The following is a 13,250-nucleotide window of genomic DNA, read 5'->3' as shown; positions in this document are numbered from 1 at the left end:
CAGGGGCTGGATTGATGAGCAGCCCCAGGGAGGGGACAGGGCAATGGGTCCTTCGAGTTCCTGCCTTATCATGGTATTTATCAGATGGGGCTCCACGGCAGTCTTGAGCTGTCAGATATTGTTTAGGCCAGTCCTCCAGGCTGGAAGCTGCAGTCCTGGGAGTGCTGGTGCTTTGTGGGGTCCCCTGCTAGGGACACCAGAAGCAGATGGTGTGGGCAGGGCAGGGCAGAGAAAGTAGAGACTCTAGGAATGGCAGCATTAATCCAAGAAGCCCCAAGTTCCCTGTGTCCCACATGGGCCAGTGGGTACTCTGGTGAGCCAGGCAGATGTGTGCCCTGCCTTAGCGGCTGGGAGCAGTGGGAGGGACGTCCCACATGAAAAGCAAGTTGTAGGGGAAGGAGGTAGTGAGTGGGTAAATGCAGAGTGCCCCCACACCAAGCCTGTCCTCCCACTGGGGCTTCTGGGCAGGGCAGGCAGGCTCCCTCCCTCTCTGTCTCCAGCAGGAGGGCTCTTTTATTACTGTGGAGTCCTTTGCTTCCGCTCTGAGCAGTGCCAAGGCCAGTTAAGCTTTGGGGAAGGGGTGCAGTCTGAGCCCTGAGGCCCCCTTCCTGCAGCAGCCTCCGGGACCTCTCCCTCCACCAGGGGTTGGGTGAGGGGTGCCTGGCCAACCAAAACCCCAGGCGTCCTCCGGGGAGGGCTGGGGTGAGCAGGGGCTGAAGGGGAGGACCAGGAAGTGCCCTTATTGAAGTCCGCTCTGTGCCCGGCGCTATGCCAGGCGGGTACAGGCACATCCTGCAGCTTTTCCGGGAGTCTTCCTTGGGCAGTGCCCCAGGCCTATGGGCTCTGCTGGGACGGCCCACGCGCCTCCTCACTTCCAGCCTGAGCCTCTTTTCAGCGGGCTGGTAGGGAGCCCCGAGTGAGGGCATGGGATTGGAGGGGACCCCTTCCCAGGAATAGCAGGCGCCCTCACTCTTCACGGGACGCGGCTGGACCTGGAATCCCCGAGCCCGGAGCTGGTGCGACCCTCGGGAGCGTGTCCCCGAAGCCGCCGTCCCCGCCCCGAGCTGCCACTGAGCTGACAGGTAGCCGGGATGGAGGCAGGAAGAAGGAGGGGGCGCGGGGGGCGAGCGGAGGAGGGTGGAGCAGCCGGCGCGCCCCCTCCCTCGGGGCCGGCGGGCGGCGCGGCGCGGCGAGGCGGCAGTGGAGGCGGCGGGCGCACGGACAGCGGCCGCCCGCCCCGCTCCGGCTCCGGCTCGAGCTCGGCCGGATCTGTTCCTGCTCCGCCCTGGTGCGCCGCTGCCGGGTAAGTGGCACCCGAGTCCTGAGTCCCCTGCTGCCGCGGCTACCATCGCAGCCACCTCCGCCGCCGCACCGAGCCTCTAGGCTTTGTCTGCGTCCTCGCAGCTCCGGCTCCGGCTGCGGCTGCGACTCCGGGGCTTGGCTCGCCGGCTCCGCGGACTGTGCGGCGCGGCGCGGGAGGCTCAGCGCCCAGAGCTCTGGGCGCGCAGGGCCGGCTCCCTCCGCACCAGGGGGGAAACTTCGCCCAAGTTTGGGTTCCAGGGAGAACCTGTTGAAGCCGAGTAGCCAAGGGCAGGGGACGGTACTGGGTCCAGTTTTATAGGGCCGTCGGGGGTCTCCCCCTCATCGTGGGCTGGACGGCGCGTGTCACTGGGAAAGGGACTCATGGGCATTCTAGCTATTGAACAGGAGTCGGGACTGGGGGTGGCCCTGCTGATATCCAAGAGGACAAAGTGTGGTTCTTCAGCCCTTTTTGAGCGTCTAGTTCCAGCGCGAGGGAGTTGAAGGCGGCTTCGGGGTCCGCATAGGCGCGCCCCAACCGCACCTCCTTCCTCCAGCCTCCTCTTTTCTTCTCTCCCACCGGCCTGGGCTGTAGCAGGTCGTGGACAAGAAAGGCAAAGGGAAGAGCGACAGCCTTTCATTAAGGCCTGTTATGTGCCAGGCCCTGTGCCGGGTTCTCTTTGCTTTCTATCAGGGGGCCTCCCAAATCTGCTGCGGACATAGGTGTGCAGGGAAAAAGGGGTCAGGTTAAAAGATGCCGCTGTGCTTGCGGGAGGTAGTGGCCACTCTGAGCCTTCCCCTTCCCTCATTCGCCCAGTGGCGCAGGGAGGCCAGGCCTCAGGCCTGCTCGCTGTTGGGAACTTGGGGTGGCCTCCAGCCTCTGGCCTGCATCCTTCTTCGTGTTTGTGGGCCTCGTCGGGCCCCAGTGCCTCTCTGAGCCTGCATCTACCCTTCCTGCAGCTGCGTTCCGGGGGACAATGCGGAATCCCGTCAGGGGGCCGGCGGCCGGCAGCATCCACTAGCTGAGATCGCCAAGGCCTGCACGGCGGTGCCAGCGGCGCCATGGAGGCCCCGTATTCGATGACAGCGCACTACGACGAGTTCCAGGAGGTCAAGTACGTGAGCCGGTGCGGCACTGGGGGCGCGCGCGGGGCCTCGCTGCCCCCTGGCTTTCCGCTGGGCGCTGGGCGCAGCGCCACCGGGACCCGGGCCGGGCTACCACGCTGGAACCGGCGCGAGGTGTGCCTGCTGTCGGGGCTGGTGTTTGCCGCCGGCCTCTGCGCCATCCTGGCTGCCATGCTGGCGCTCAAGTACCTGGGCCCAGGCGCGGCGGGCGGCGGCGCCTGCTCCGAGGGCTGCCCTGAACGCAAGGCCTTCGCGCGCGCCGCCCGCTTCCTGGCCGCCAACCTGGATGCCAGCATAGACCCTTGCCAAGACTTCTATTCCTTCGCGTGCGGTGGCTGGCTGCGGCGCCACGCCATCCCCGACGACAAGCTCACCTATGGCACCATCGCGGCCATCGGCGAGCAAAACGAGGAGCGCCTGCGGCGCCTGCTTGCGCGGCCCGGGGGTGGGCCCGGCGGCACGGCCCAGCGCAAGGTGCGCGCCTTCTTCCGTTCGTGCCTCGATATGCGTGAGATAGAGAGGCTCGGCCCGAGGCCTATGCTCGAGGTCATCGAGGACTGTGGGGGCTGGGACCTGGGCGGCGGCGCTGCGGAGCGCCCCGGGGCCGCGGCGCGCTGGGACCTCAACCGGCTGCTGTACAAGGCGCAGGGCGTGTACAGTGCTGCCGCGCTCTTCTCACTCACCGTCAGCCTGGACGACAGGAACTCTTCACGCTACGTCATCCGCGTGAGTGTGTGTCTCCCACCCCCACTCCCGGCACCCCGCCGGCAGCCAGGGACCTGGGGGCGCAGAGCCCCGGCATCCCGGCGACTGGTGCAGAAGGGGAGGAGAGAGGAGAGGGGGGAGCCTGCGCTGGCAGAGCGCAGGAGGAGGGCACAAGTAATTTCCCTCGAGTAATTGCGGTGTTTAGCGGAGCCGCGGGAGCTGCAATTTCCCAGCCCTCTGGCAGGCGGTGAGAGCACGGAGGGAGGTGTGTGTACCCTTGAGCCCTGTGGAGCTGGGGCAGGCCGGAATGCTGGGGCCCCAACTGCCAGTGAGTGCCCCTCACAAGTGGGGAAAGTGAAGGCTTACAGGAGGAAGGATGGGGGGGGACAGGGAGACCCCCTGTCATCCCCAAGCTAGGCCTGGATAGAGGGAGGGACTAGTGTCTTTGTGCTCTGGGACTGTGACAAAGGATGTCTTGCACGTCCTTTGTTTGGGCATTTGAATGGGATTTCAGTCTGTTTACCTGATCCTGGGTTGTTGACCTCTGAGCTCTGACTCCCACCTCTCTCTCTAGATTGACCAGGATGGGCTCACCCTGCCAGAGAGGACCCTGTACTTAGCTCAGGACGAGGAGAGCGAGAAGGTGTGGGGATGTCGGGTGGGGTTGCAGGGAAGGCCTGGGGCTCCAGGAGGGACGACCAGGGCCTAGCACTGATCCCGACCGTGTCCTGCTGCAGATCCTGGCGGCGTACCGGGTGTTCATGGAGCGCCTGCTTAGCCTCCTGGGTGCCGACGCTGTGGAGCAGAAGGCCCAGGAGATCCTGCAGCTGGAGCAGCAGCTGGCCAACGTGAGCAGGGGACCTACCATGGGATGGGGGGAGGGACCACTGAGCAGGGCTGGGTCAACTCTGATCTCCACCCCAGATCACAGTGTCAGAGTATGATGACCTCCGGCGAGACGTCAGCTCCACGTACAACAAGGTGACACTGGGACAGCTCCAGAAGATCACCCCCCACGTGAGTGCCTGCTGCCTGGCCCTGGTGGTGCTGATCCTGGAACTCCTGGGTCATCCGCTCCCCAGGACGCCCATGTCCTCTTGTTGCCTCTCCCTGACCCCCTCCCTATCTCCTGTGGTCCCTGCTACACCAGCCCCACTGTCCCCGTCCGTGGCCCCACAGCTTCGGTGGAAGTGGCTGCTGGACCAGATCTTCCAGGAGGACTTCTCAGAGGATGAGGAGGTGGTGCTGCTGGCCACAGACTACATGCAGCAGGTGTCCCAGCTCATCCGCTCCACACCCCGCAGGTACAGCTGTCAGTCACCCAGCCCCAAGCCCCTCCCCTGTGCCCCAGACCTATCTGCTTGGTGAGCTCTGAATTCCCACCTCCACCTCGTCCAGGAGCCACACTAGGGAGGCAAGTGAGGAGCTCTGGAGGCAGTTTCCTGACCCCTAGGTTCAGACGTGGCTCTCCCAGCTACTCTGTGGGACCCCGAGCAGGGCTGTGAGCTTCCTGACCTGCAGTCTCCTCATCTGGGGATACTGAGGCTTGAGTGGGTCTGAATGTCAGAAAGGGCACGTGTGGCCACAGCTCCGCCACCCCAGGGACACCTTGGGGAAAGCATCCCTTGTCTGCCCACCTTGGGGAGGAGCAGAGGCTCTCAAGGCCAGCTCTGAGGCAGACAGTCACTGGAAGTGCCCACTCTACCACCCACAGCAAATCAGAAAACAATGCTGCCCCGTGACCCATCAGCATCAGGTGTGCTGCTCCGTGGTGTGTCCAGAGGTGTGTCCTGCCTGACCAGGGCTCGGGCCACTCCAGATTCTGCCTCTGTGGGCCTGGAATGACCCTCACTCTTGTGGGGTGCTAGGTCCAACCTCAGGCTTGGGGGTATGGGGTGGTGCCCTTGGGTGGCGCATGCGTGTGAGCCTGTCTGCACAACCAGCTGCTTCACCTGGCCCTCAGGATCCTGCACAACTACCTGGTGTGGCGCGTGGTGGTGGTCCTGAGTGAGCACCTGTCACCACCATTTCGAGAAGCGCTGCATGAGCTGGCACGCGAGATGGAAGGCAGCGACAAGCCCCAGGAGCTGGCCCGTGTCTGCCTGGGCCAGGCCAACCGCCACTTTGGCATGGCGCTTGGTGCCCTCTTTGTACATGAGCACTTCTCGGCTGCCAGCAAGGCCAAGGTCAGGCTGCCGTGGGCTTGGGGGTGGGGTGCAGGTGCTGAGCTGGGCATGGACCTCACATGGCCTTGGTCTGAGGATGGGGAGCCCCACACATCCCCCTGCCTCCAGGGGTAGCAGGCTCAGCTTAGGGCTCCACCCTGTCTGACACTCCAGGCTGCTTTCACTAGGCCTCCTCCCCCAGGAAGCCGACCTAGTCTGCCAGCCACCAGGTCCTACCTACCAAGTTGCTGCCCACCCTTCTCTGCCATGCTCAGTGGGCATGGCCTTAAGAACATATGTGATTGCTGCTGGGGCAGTTTGCCCCTTTCCCGACTGTGAGCTTTCTGTCAGGGGTTCAGGGCCTGGATCCCCATTTCTAAGGTCTCCCCTTGGTCCTCAGTACCAAGCCCTGATCTTAGGAAGTGGTGCTGAATGATTAGGACCCCTTGTGCCAGGTTCTGGGGGCCCAGAGCTAAGTCTTGAGCCCTGAGCCCTGACCGGCAGGTGCAGCAGCTGGTGGAAGACATCAAGTATATCTTGGGCCAGCGCCTGGAGGAGCTGGACTGGATGGACGCCGAGACCAAAGCGGCTGCGCGAGCCAAGGTGAAGTGGGACCCTGTTCTCGTTTGTTGGTTCCACACGTACGGAGCACCTCCTGCGTGCCAGGTGCTGGGATAACAAGAAACAGAGATGCCTCTTGTGGAGTTGGCATCACCCAGCCTGCTCTATCTGTTCCTTGAGCGCCGCCCCCCCCCCCCACAGGCTGGAGCTAGAGCTTTCTCCCTTGGTGGGTGGGGGGCTGTCTCCCGAGGCCATGGCCCACTCTCACTGCCCTCTTGACTGCAGCTCCAGTACATGATGGTGATGGTGGGCTACCCAGAGTTCCTGCTCAAACCCGAGGCCGTGGACAAGGAGTATGAGGTGGGCCTGCCCCCGCCCCGTTCCTGCCCAGCCTGGGTTTTGCCAGGCCTTTGGCCAAGACTCCCTAGGGAGCCCACCACCACCACAGAGAAGGAACCACAGCCCTGGGCTGATGGACCTTGGGGAGCATGTGGCCTGCATGGCCCTGGTCTGGCCCTGGTCTGGCCCTGGTCTGGCCCTGCCCCTGGCCCGCCACTGAGCGCTGCCCACCCCCTGTGCAGTTTGAGGTCCACGAGAAGACCTACTTCAAAAACATCTTAAACAGCATCCGCTTCAGCATCCAGCTCTCAGTCAAGAAGATCCGGCATGAGGTGGACAAGTCCACGTGGGTGTCTGGAATAGAGCTGGGAGGGGGCAAGGGGTTGTCATGGGAGAGGGTACCTTACCAAAACCTGGAAGCTGGTGGGCAGACGGCCTCATGCCATGCTGGTGCAGGGGGGCACAGGGCCTACGCAGGTCATGGGTGCGGGTTGCCAGGGTTGGGGCTCAGCCTGGGGAAGGCCCAGGCCATGGCTGCAGGCTTGGCCACCAGAGCAGCTTTCAAGAAGGAGGCTAGGAGGTGGGGTTCGTGGGGAAGGGAGTGTGGGCATTCCCCCGCCACCCCCCCCCACTGACCCCAGCCTTTCTCCACAGGTGGCTGCTCCCCCCACAGGCCCTTAATGCCTACTATCTACCCAACAAGAACCAGATGGGTAAGCGATTTGTCTGGACAGGGGAGGGGTCTGGAGGTGAGCAGGTCTCCTGCTGACCGCACCTTCCCTGTAGTGTTCCCGGCTGGTATCCTGCAGCCCACGCTGTATGACCCTGACTTTCCACAGTGAGTATGGAACCTGGCCTTGTCTGCAGGGTGGGTGGGGGCTGCTCAGAATGCTCCCTATGTGGGCTGGGCCCAGGGGCCATGACACCTCCAGGCCCTGAGTCCCTTCATCCTTGGTTGTTTAGGGAACTGTGTAGGGTTTTTTTTCTTCTCGAGTCCCCCCCTTACCTGGTTTGAGGTTTCATGAGGTGCTTTAAAAGTGGAGCAACCCTAGTGATGAAGAAAAAGGCCAAATCCCATGTGTGGTGCCTCAGTTTCCCTCCAACCCCGTTCCTACCCTCACCTCAGCTCTGTCAGACGTTATTTCCTAAAAGGCAGCTGCGCAGATATCATGGCCCCTTTACATATCCCACGAGGAAGCTGAGGCAGGATTCCCCAGGGACATGCAGACAGCCTCAAGGCCTCCCTTGGTCACTTGGCCGGGGCCTGCTGGGGCCTGGGCAGGCTGCCAAGGCTCAGGGCGGGTGGTGCCTGACGCTGCTGCTGTGGGCCCAGGTCTCTGAACTACGGGGGCATTGGCACCATCATCGGGCATGAGCTGACCCATGGCTACGACGACTGGGGTGAGGCCTGGGGGCGGGCAGCCTGATGGGGCGGGGGAGGGGAGGGCAGGCAGTAGGGGGTTAGGGTGGCGATGGGCTGACTGAGGCCCCACAGGAGCCCTCTGTCCTTGTTGTCTGGTGGGGGGTGGAGGGACTTGGTGCCCAGCCCAGGCTCTGGGGATGAGGCTTGGTCTCAGTCCATGCCGCTGCTGCCCACAGGGGGCCAGTATGACCGCGCGGGCAACCTGCTGCACTGGTGGACAGAGGCCTCCTACAGCCGCTTCCTGCAGAAGGCCGAGTGCATTGTCCGCCTTTACGACAACTTTACTGTCTACAACCAGCGGGTGAGATGCCCTGGCCCCCCAGCCCGAGGCCGGGCTGGGCACAGACCAGGTGCAGGCACAGCCACACGCACACGCATGTGCCTGAACCCGGTCCCTGCACACATGCCCAGGGATGCATGCACGCTCACATGGCTATGAATAAGCTCAGAGACTCACGAGGGCCACAGGGATAAAGGGATTGAAGTCTCACCAAAACCCTTTGGGAAAGGACGGGGTGGGGGTGGGGCAGGGGCCCAGGGTGGCAAAGCCTGGGGGAGGGCAGTAGGCCCCATGCAGCGCCCCCACCCCAAACTCTTCCCTTATCGGCAGGTAAATGGGAAGCACACCCTTGGTGAGAACATCGCAGACATGGGCGGCCTCAAGCTGGCCTACTATGTGAGCAGCCCCTGCCTGGCTTTCCATCCCTACTGGGGGAAGGATGGGGGCTGATGGGGACTCCACCAGAGAAGTAGGCACCCCTCTCTCCCCATCCTGCTGCCCTCTGGCCTAGGTGAAGGGACCTGTGCCAGTCACGAGGTCCACTGGAAAAGGAGGGACTCCCAGTTCCTGCATTCTGGAGAGGAGGGAGGGCTGCCTGGAGGGGGTGGCACCTGCCTCGAGTTAGCCTTCCTGGGAGGGAGCACAGCTCTGAGAGGGTGGAAGGCAGGGAGCCGGGGGCTCAGTGGGTGGATGTGTGCAGAGCCGGGCCATGGAGGGGTTGCCTGGGTGGATTAGAGTTAGGTCGCCCCCTGTGGGCACCACAGCTCTAGCTCTGCGCTCTGCACCCCCAGGCCTATCAGAAGTGGGTGCGGGAGCATGGCCCAGAGCACCCACTGCACCGGCTCAAGTACACACACAACCAACTCTTCTTCATTGCCTTCGCCCAGGTGGGCCCGGTGGGGGCCGGGGGGGTAGGGGTGGGGTAATGGTCCCATGGGTTCTGATGGGGGCGTTAAAGCCTAGTGTGCTGGGGGTTGTGTGTGTGTGTGTGGGGGGGGTTGTTGCAGGGCTTGGGCAGGGGACACCTGCCTCATCTACTCTCCTCCCCTGCACCCCCATCCTGGGCCCAGAACTGGTGCATCAAGCGGCGGTCGCAGTCCATCTACCTGCAAGTGCTGACCGACAAGCACGCACCTGAGCACTACAGGTATGCCCACCTGCCGGCCTGGGTCTCACCCCCTCCTTGTGTCTGGGTGGGAGCATGTGTGGGTGGGAAGGCACAGCTGGGGTATGCTGGGACCCACACTTTGTGGTCTCTCTTCCCATCCCAGGGTTCTGGGCAGTGTGTCCCAGTTCGAGGAGTTTGGTCGGGCTTTCCATTGCCCCAAAGACTCGCCCATGAACCCTGCCCACAAGTGTTCTGTGTGGTGAGCCTGGTTGCTTGCCCATCTGCCCGCACGCCCCCACCACCCTGCACGAATCGCCTCCTGCCAGCCACCAGGGCAGGCATGGACCCGGCAGTCGTTCTGGGCACCACGCACCTTCCCAGCTCCTCCAGGACCTGCCCCCCTCCCCATGCCACTGTCCCTCATTTGAGGGGGAGTCCAGAGCAGGGATGAGGTTGGGCTCCAGGAGGGCATGGGGGAGAGATGCTGGGGTCCCCAGACTTGGCTCCAGGGAGCCACAACCCCTGGCAAGGCTGAACTGTCCAGGCCCCACCTTCGCTGTGTTCTTGCTGCTATGTCTGGTCAATAAAACTGCTGTACTGTCACCTCAGCCTTTTCAGGGGCCCCCAGAGCAGGTGGGGCTGGAGGGACCCCTCTGGGGGGAAGCTCAGGTCCTTAGCACCACTGGGACGCTAGACACCTTGTCCCCTCCTGGGGGCTTTGGCTAGGCTGCCTCTGTTTTGCCTCCCCAGGCTCTTCTGTCTTTCCCGCCAGCCACCCATTCCTCCCTCCCCACAAGTCCTGCTAGACTCCTACCCAATTATGGGGGTGCCCCAGACCAGCCTTGGGAGTGCCCAAACATCCAACCCGTTGACCTGCACTCCAGTGTGATGCTGGACGCACGTGCCCTGAGAGTCCAGAGTGGTGCCTCACCGTCCTCCCAGGAGGAGTTTCTGCTGGGTCCCTCAGCCACTCAGGGATCCCTGGCCTTGGGGAACCCCGACTCACTCGCACAGAGGCGGCCCCTCCAGCCTGGAATGGGAGGGGGTGGAGGAAGTGTCGCTTGTCATGGGTGGGAGGGCAGGGAGCTGGACAGTCCTGCGGGGCAGCCCTGCTGTGATGGAGGCCAGCCGGCTGCCTGCCCTTCCTCCTCGGGTCTGTGTCTCTTATTCAGTGGTAGCCTAGAGGGGTCAGCCCCTCCCTGATCACTTCCAAGTGTGCCGTCACCATCTCCCATGGCAGTGGGGACTCCCTTGCCAGCCTATTTCCTGTCATTATGCTCAGAGAATGTCCCCTCCCAGCCTTGGAGTAAGGTTTAAAAAGTCCCTGTTATCTGACCCTTGGGCACACCAGCCTCTGGGAGTGAGAGATAGAAATGCATCTGCCAGGCTAATGGAGCCAAAGTGGAGTGGGGAGGGCTCCCCAGAGAAGAGGCAAGACCTGTGGGAGGGACCAAATTCCCAAGGGGCGGAGCTCTTCTTGGGAAAGACAGCAGAGGCTTAATCAGTCTACCGCTGGGAGCCCTACCCAGGGCTGCCTTTCAAGGGTGGAGGTGGGGCCGGCAGGGTCGGGGCCTGTGGAGGTGCTGATATGGACATGGTGGCTTCCCCTCAAAGCCCCTTTCCCCTGGGCGAGGCACATATATGTCACTGCCCTCAGGCAGCTGGGGCAGGACAGTCCTCTGCCCATCTCAACCGGCCACCCACCTGGATGGGGCCTGTTTCTGGGACCCTCCACACCCCAGGCCCCACAGTGACCCTCTGGCCTGGGCTCCCCAGGCCCAGTCCTCTTGCCCCCACCCCGGGCTCCCCAAATTCCCCAGTTCTACCCAAGACCCATCCCTCCTGTCTCCCTGCGGGCTTAGGGTTGGCCTTGGGGCTGGGGGCCTGTGGGGTGAGCTGCCAGAGGCCTGACAGGGTCACTTCTGCTCTACCACGGGAAGTACGATGATGCCTGGATACTCTACCTCTTCCATCTGTGCCCAGCTGAGGGGCCCACTGGGGAATGGTGTATGGGGGAAGGTGGGCCCTGGGGTCCTGGGAGAGGACAAGAGGTTCCCGGCCTGGAGGCTCATCCCGAGCCGGAGCCCAGGAAGCCCCAAGAGCCGCAGCTGCCAGTGGGGGCTTGATGCCCAGTGTGTGCCCTAGCTGGGGAGCACCCCCCATCCTGGTGGGGTTGTGGTCCTACAGGCCGTGAGGCCACCAGAGACCCCTCAGCCTGACAGATCCCCACTGGGCTCAGTGGCAACAATGCTGCTACCCAGGGCTTTGGAGCTCCTCTCGCTCCTTTGGGGAGAATGGAGGGAGACCAGCAGGTCAGAGGGAGCAAAGCCAAGGTGTCATGCTGGGTGTCACGTGAGGTCTCAGCTCCCGCTCCCCACATAGAATGCAGGATATGGTGAGGCCAAAAGGAACACCCACGGAGCCATAGGTAGGGGAGTCATACCACTAGTCTCGCTGGCGGCCGGGCAAGACACAGGAAACAGGAGCCACACGATCTACAACCCGCTGTCCACTTGTTTCCACCAAACAACCTCACTTGCTAACTGCAATCCGCTCTTGCTAGCTCAGCCACCATCTTCTTGCTAGCCCCGCTTTTCTGCTACCATACCCACGGCAGTTATATTAATGGCCAATGGCTCACTGGTTACAGCTGATGGCCGACTAGCCACAGCTGATGGCCATCCAATCACAGCTGATGGCCATTTACTACCCGAGTGAGCACCTTTCCATGGGAGGGCGAGAGCCTAGAAACTGCACTCCTGGCTCTGTCCCCACACAAGGATGTCCCAAGGATGGAGTCCTGATGCTTAGAGCCCATGACACTCAGACACGGCTACAGAACTCAGAGCCATGGTGCCACCCAGAGGACTGAGGTGTGACATTGTGTGTCATCCACTGGTTTCCAGACTGCTTTTCCACATGGACCCTACGGGCATCCTCACTGCACCTCAGTGAGGCGGAGAGAACAACAGGGAAAGCCCCTTTAGCAGATGGGAAACCTTGCGGGGGTTCCCAGCCTTTTCCAAGGTCACATGCATGTGTCAGCTGAGGGGCACGTCTTGGCTGCCAAGTTCTCAAGCATCAGGTGGCCATGCTACACTCAGCGTCAACTCTCAACGTGTCGTGTTAGGAAATGTGCCCATAGCCTAGACTCCGGCCATTTCATTGTCTGCCAGGCCCTGTACTAGCAACAGCACTGAGGATTAGCTGACTGATTCTGAACGAACAGCACAGCTGCCCACTGGGCCTGTTCTCCTTGTGCTGTGAGGAGCATGAGCACAGCAGTGAAGGCCCTTCCCGGGGTGAGTGAGTCGAGAAGCTGCCTGGGGCGGGTTGTTGTAGACTGGCTCCCCCCACCTCCCCGAGGGCAGGCTCACCCACACAGCAGACCGAAGGCAATCTTCGGCTAAGCATTTAATAGCAGGGAAGTAAAGGGGCCCAGGATGGTTTACAACTGCACTTGAGCTTCCAGGCATCCACCTGTGTACCCATGTGCAAGTGGGGAGGGCTTCAAGTGTCCCCACGTCCACCCTGGGCCCTGGTTCAGCCATCTATAGTCTTGAGCCCAGGGGTTACTGCTGGGTGAAATTGGCAAAGGATTCACTGTCTCAGCAGACCTGGGGGTGCATGTGAGAGGTGCAGTCGCCTGTGGTAGGTCAAAGTGAGCCCCCACCCCTGCCCAACTCTGAGACTTCAGGGCCAGGGATCCTGGGGTCGCCCTCACCTGGGGTGCCCTGTGGGTACGAGCTCTGTCTAGATTCAGGAAGGATTTGAAGCAAACCGGAAAGGTGGGCTTCTGCCAAGCTTCCCTGCTCAGGGTCTCAGATGGGACGTGCTTGTTGGTGGCCGGGGATTTCTGGGGCACCCAGGAATGGGCTCAGGGTTCCACTGAGCATACCTGAGCCCCAAGACTTTTTAACCAGTTTGGTGGAGCCCAGACTCAAGTTTCTGCCACTCTTTTGGTTGCTTCTATGCTGACCAGATGTCCAGTCCCCTGGGGTTCCCAAGTACCCCAGCTTGTGAGGTACCATCGATGCAATATTTTTAAATGGCTTGAGCCTCTATTCCAAATATGTTGGGAAGCCCAGGGTCCACTATATGCAAATACCTCTGGGGGTGGAGTCTCAGGGGGCTTGGCTTTCTCCTCATGCCCCTTGGGGGGGCTGACTTTTTCCCACCCCCATTTCCCCATACTGGGCAGCACCTCATTACTTCCTTCCCCAGGGACCACCCAACAAGATTGGG

The 13,250-nt window shown here is 62.3% G+C and overlaps 1 protein-coding gene across 2 annotated transcripts; it reads left to right on the top strand.

Moving 5' to 3' along the window:
* Nucleotides 1–751: 751 nt before the first annotated feature.
* ECEL1 (endothelin converting enzyme like 1) lies at nucleotides 752–9,608 on the top strand. Of its 2 annotated transcripts, none has more exons than XM_074315013.1 (18): nucleotides 752–1,082; nucleotides 2,260–3,150; nucleotides 3,704–3,772; nucleotides 3,867–3,977; nucleotides 4,054–4,146; nucleotides 4,309–4,433; nucleotides 5,093–5,315; nucleotides 5,799–5,897; nucleotides 6,141–6,215; nucleotides 6,437–6,540; nucleotides 6,849–6,907; nucleotides 6,981–7,032; nucleotides 7,528–7,595; nucleotides 7,794–7,918; nucleotides 8,228–8,293; nucleotides 8,689–8,784; nucleotides 8,968–9,044; nucleotides 9,169–9,608. In XM_074315013.1, the coding sequence occupies exons 2-18, from the start codon at nucleotides 2,362–2,364 to the stop codon at nucleotides 9,266–9,268; spliced, it is 2,331 nt and encodes a 776-aa protein (XP_074171114.1). In that variant the 5' UTR covers nucleotides 752–1,082; nucleotides 2,260–2,361; the 3' UTR covers nucleotides 9,269–9,608. The 2 variants fall into 2 exon arrangements, with proteins under 2 accessions (XP_074171114.1, XP_074171108.1); XM_074315007.1 differs by lacking the exon at nucleotides 752–1,082 and adding an exon at nucleotides 1,179–1,303.
* The last annotated feature ends 3,642 nt before the right edge of the window (nucleotides 9,609–13,250 follow it).

The sequence above is a fragment of the Rhinolophus sinicus genome, linkage group LG01, assembly GCF_036562045.2.
Source record: "Rhinolophus sinicus isolate RSC01 linkage group LG01, ASM3656204v1, whole genome shotgun sequence".
Taxonomy (NCBI): Eukaryota; Metazoa; Chordata; class Mammalia; order Chiroptera; family Rhinolophidae; genus Rhinolophus; species Rhinolophus sinicus.
The sequence above is the reverse complement of the archived record's forward strand: the minus strand, read 5'-3'. Positions and strand labels throughout refer to the sequence as shown.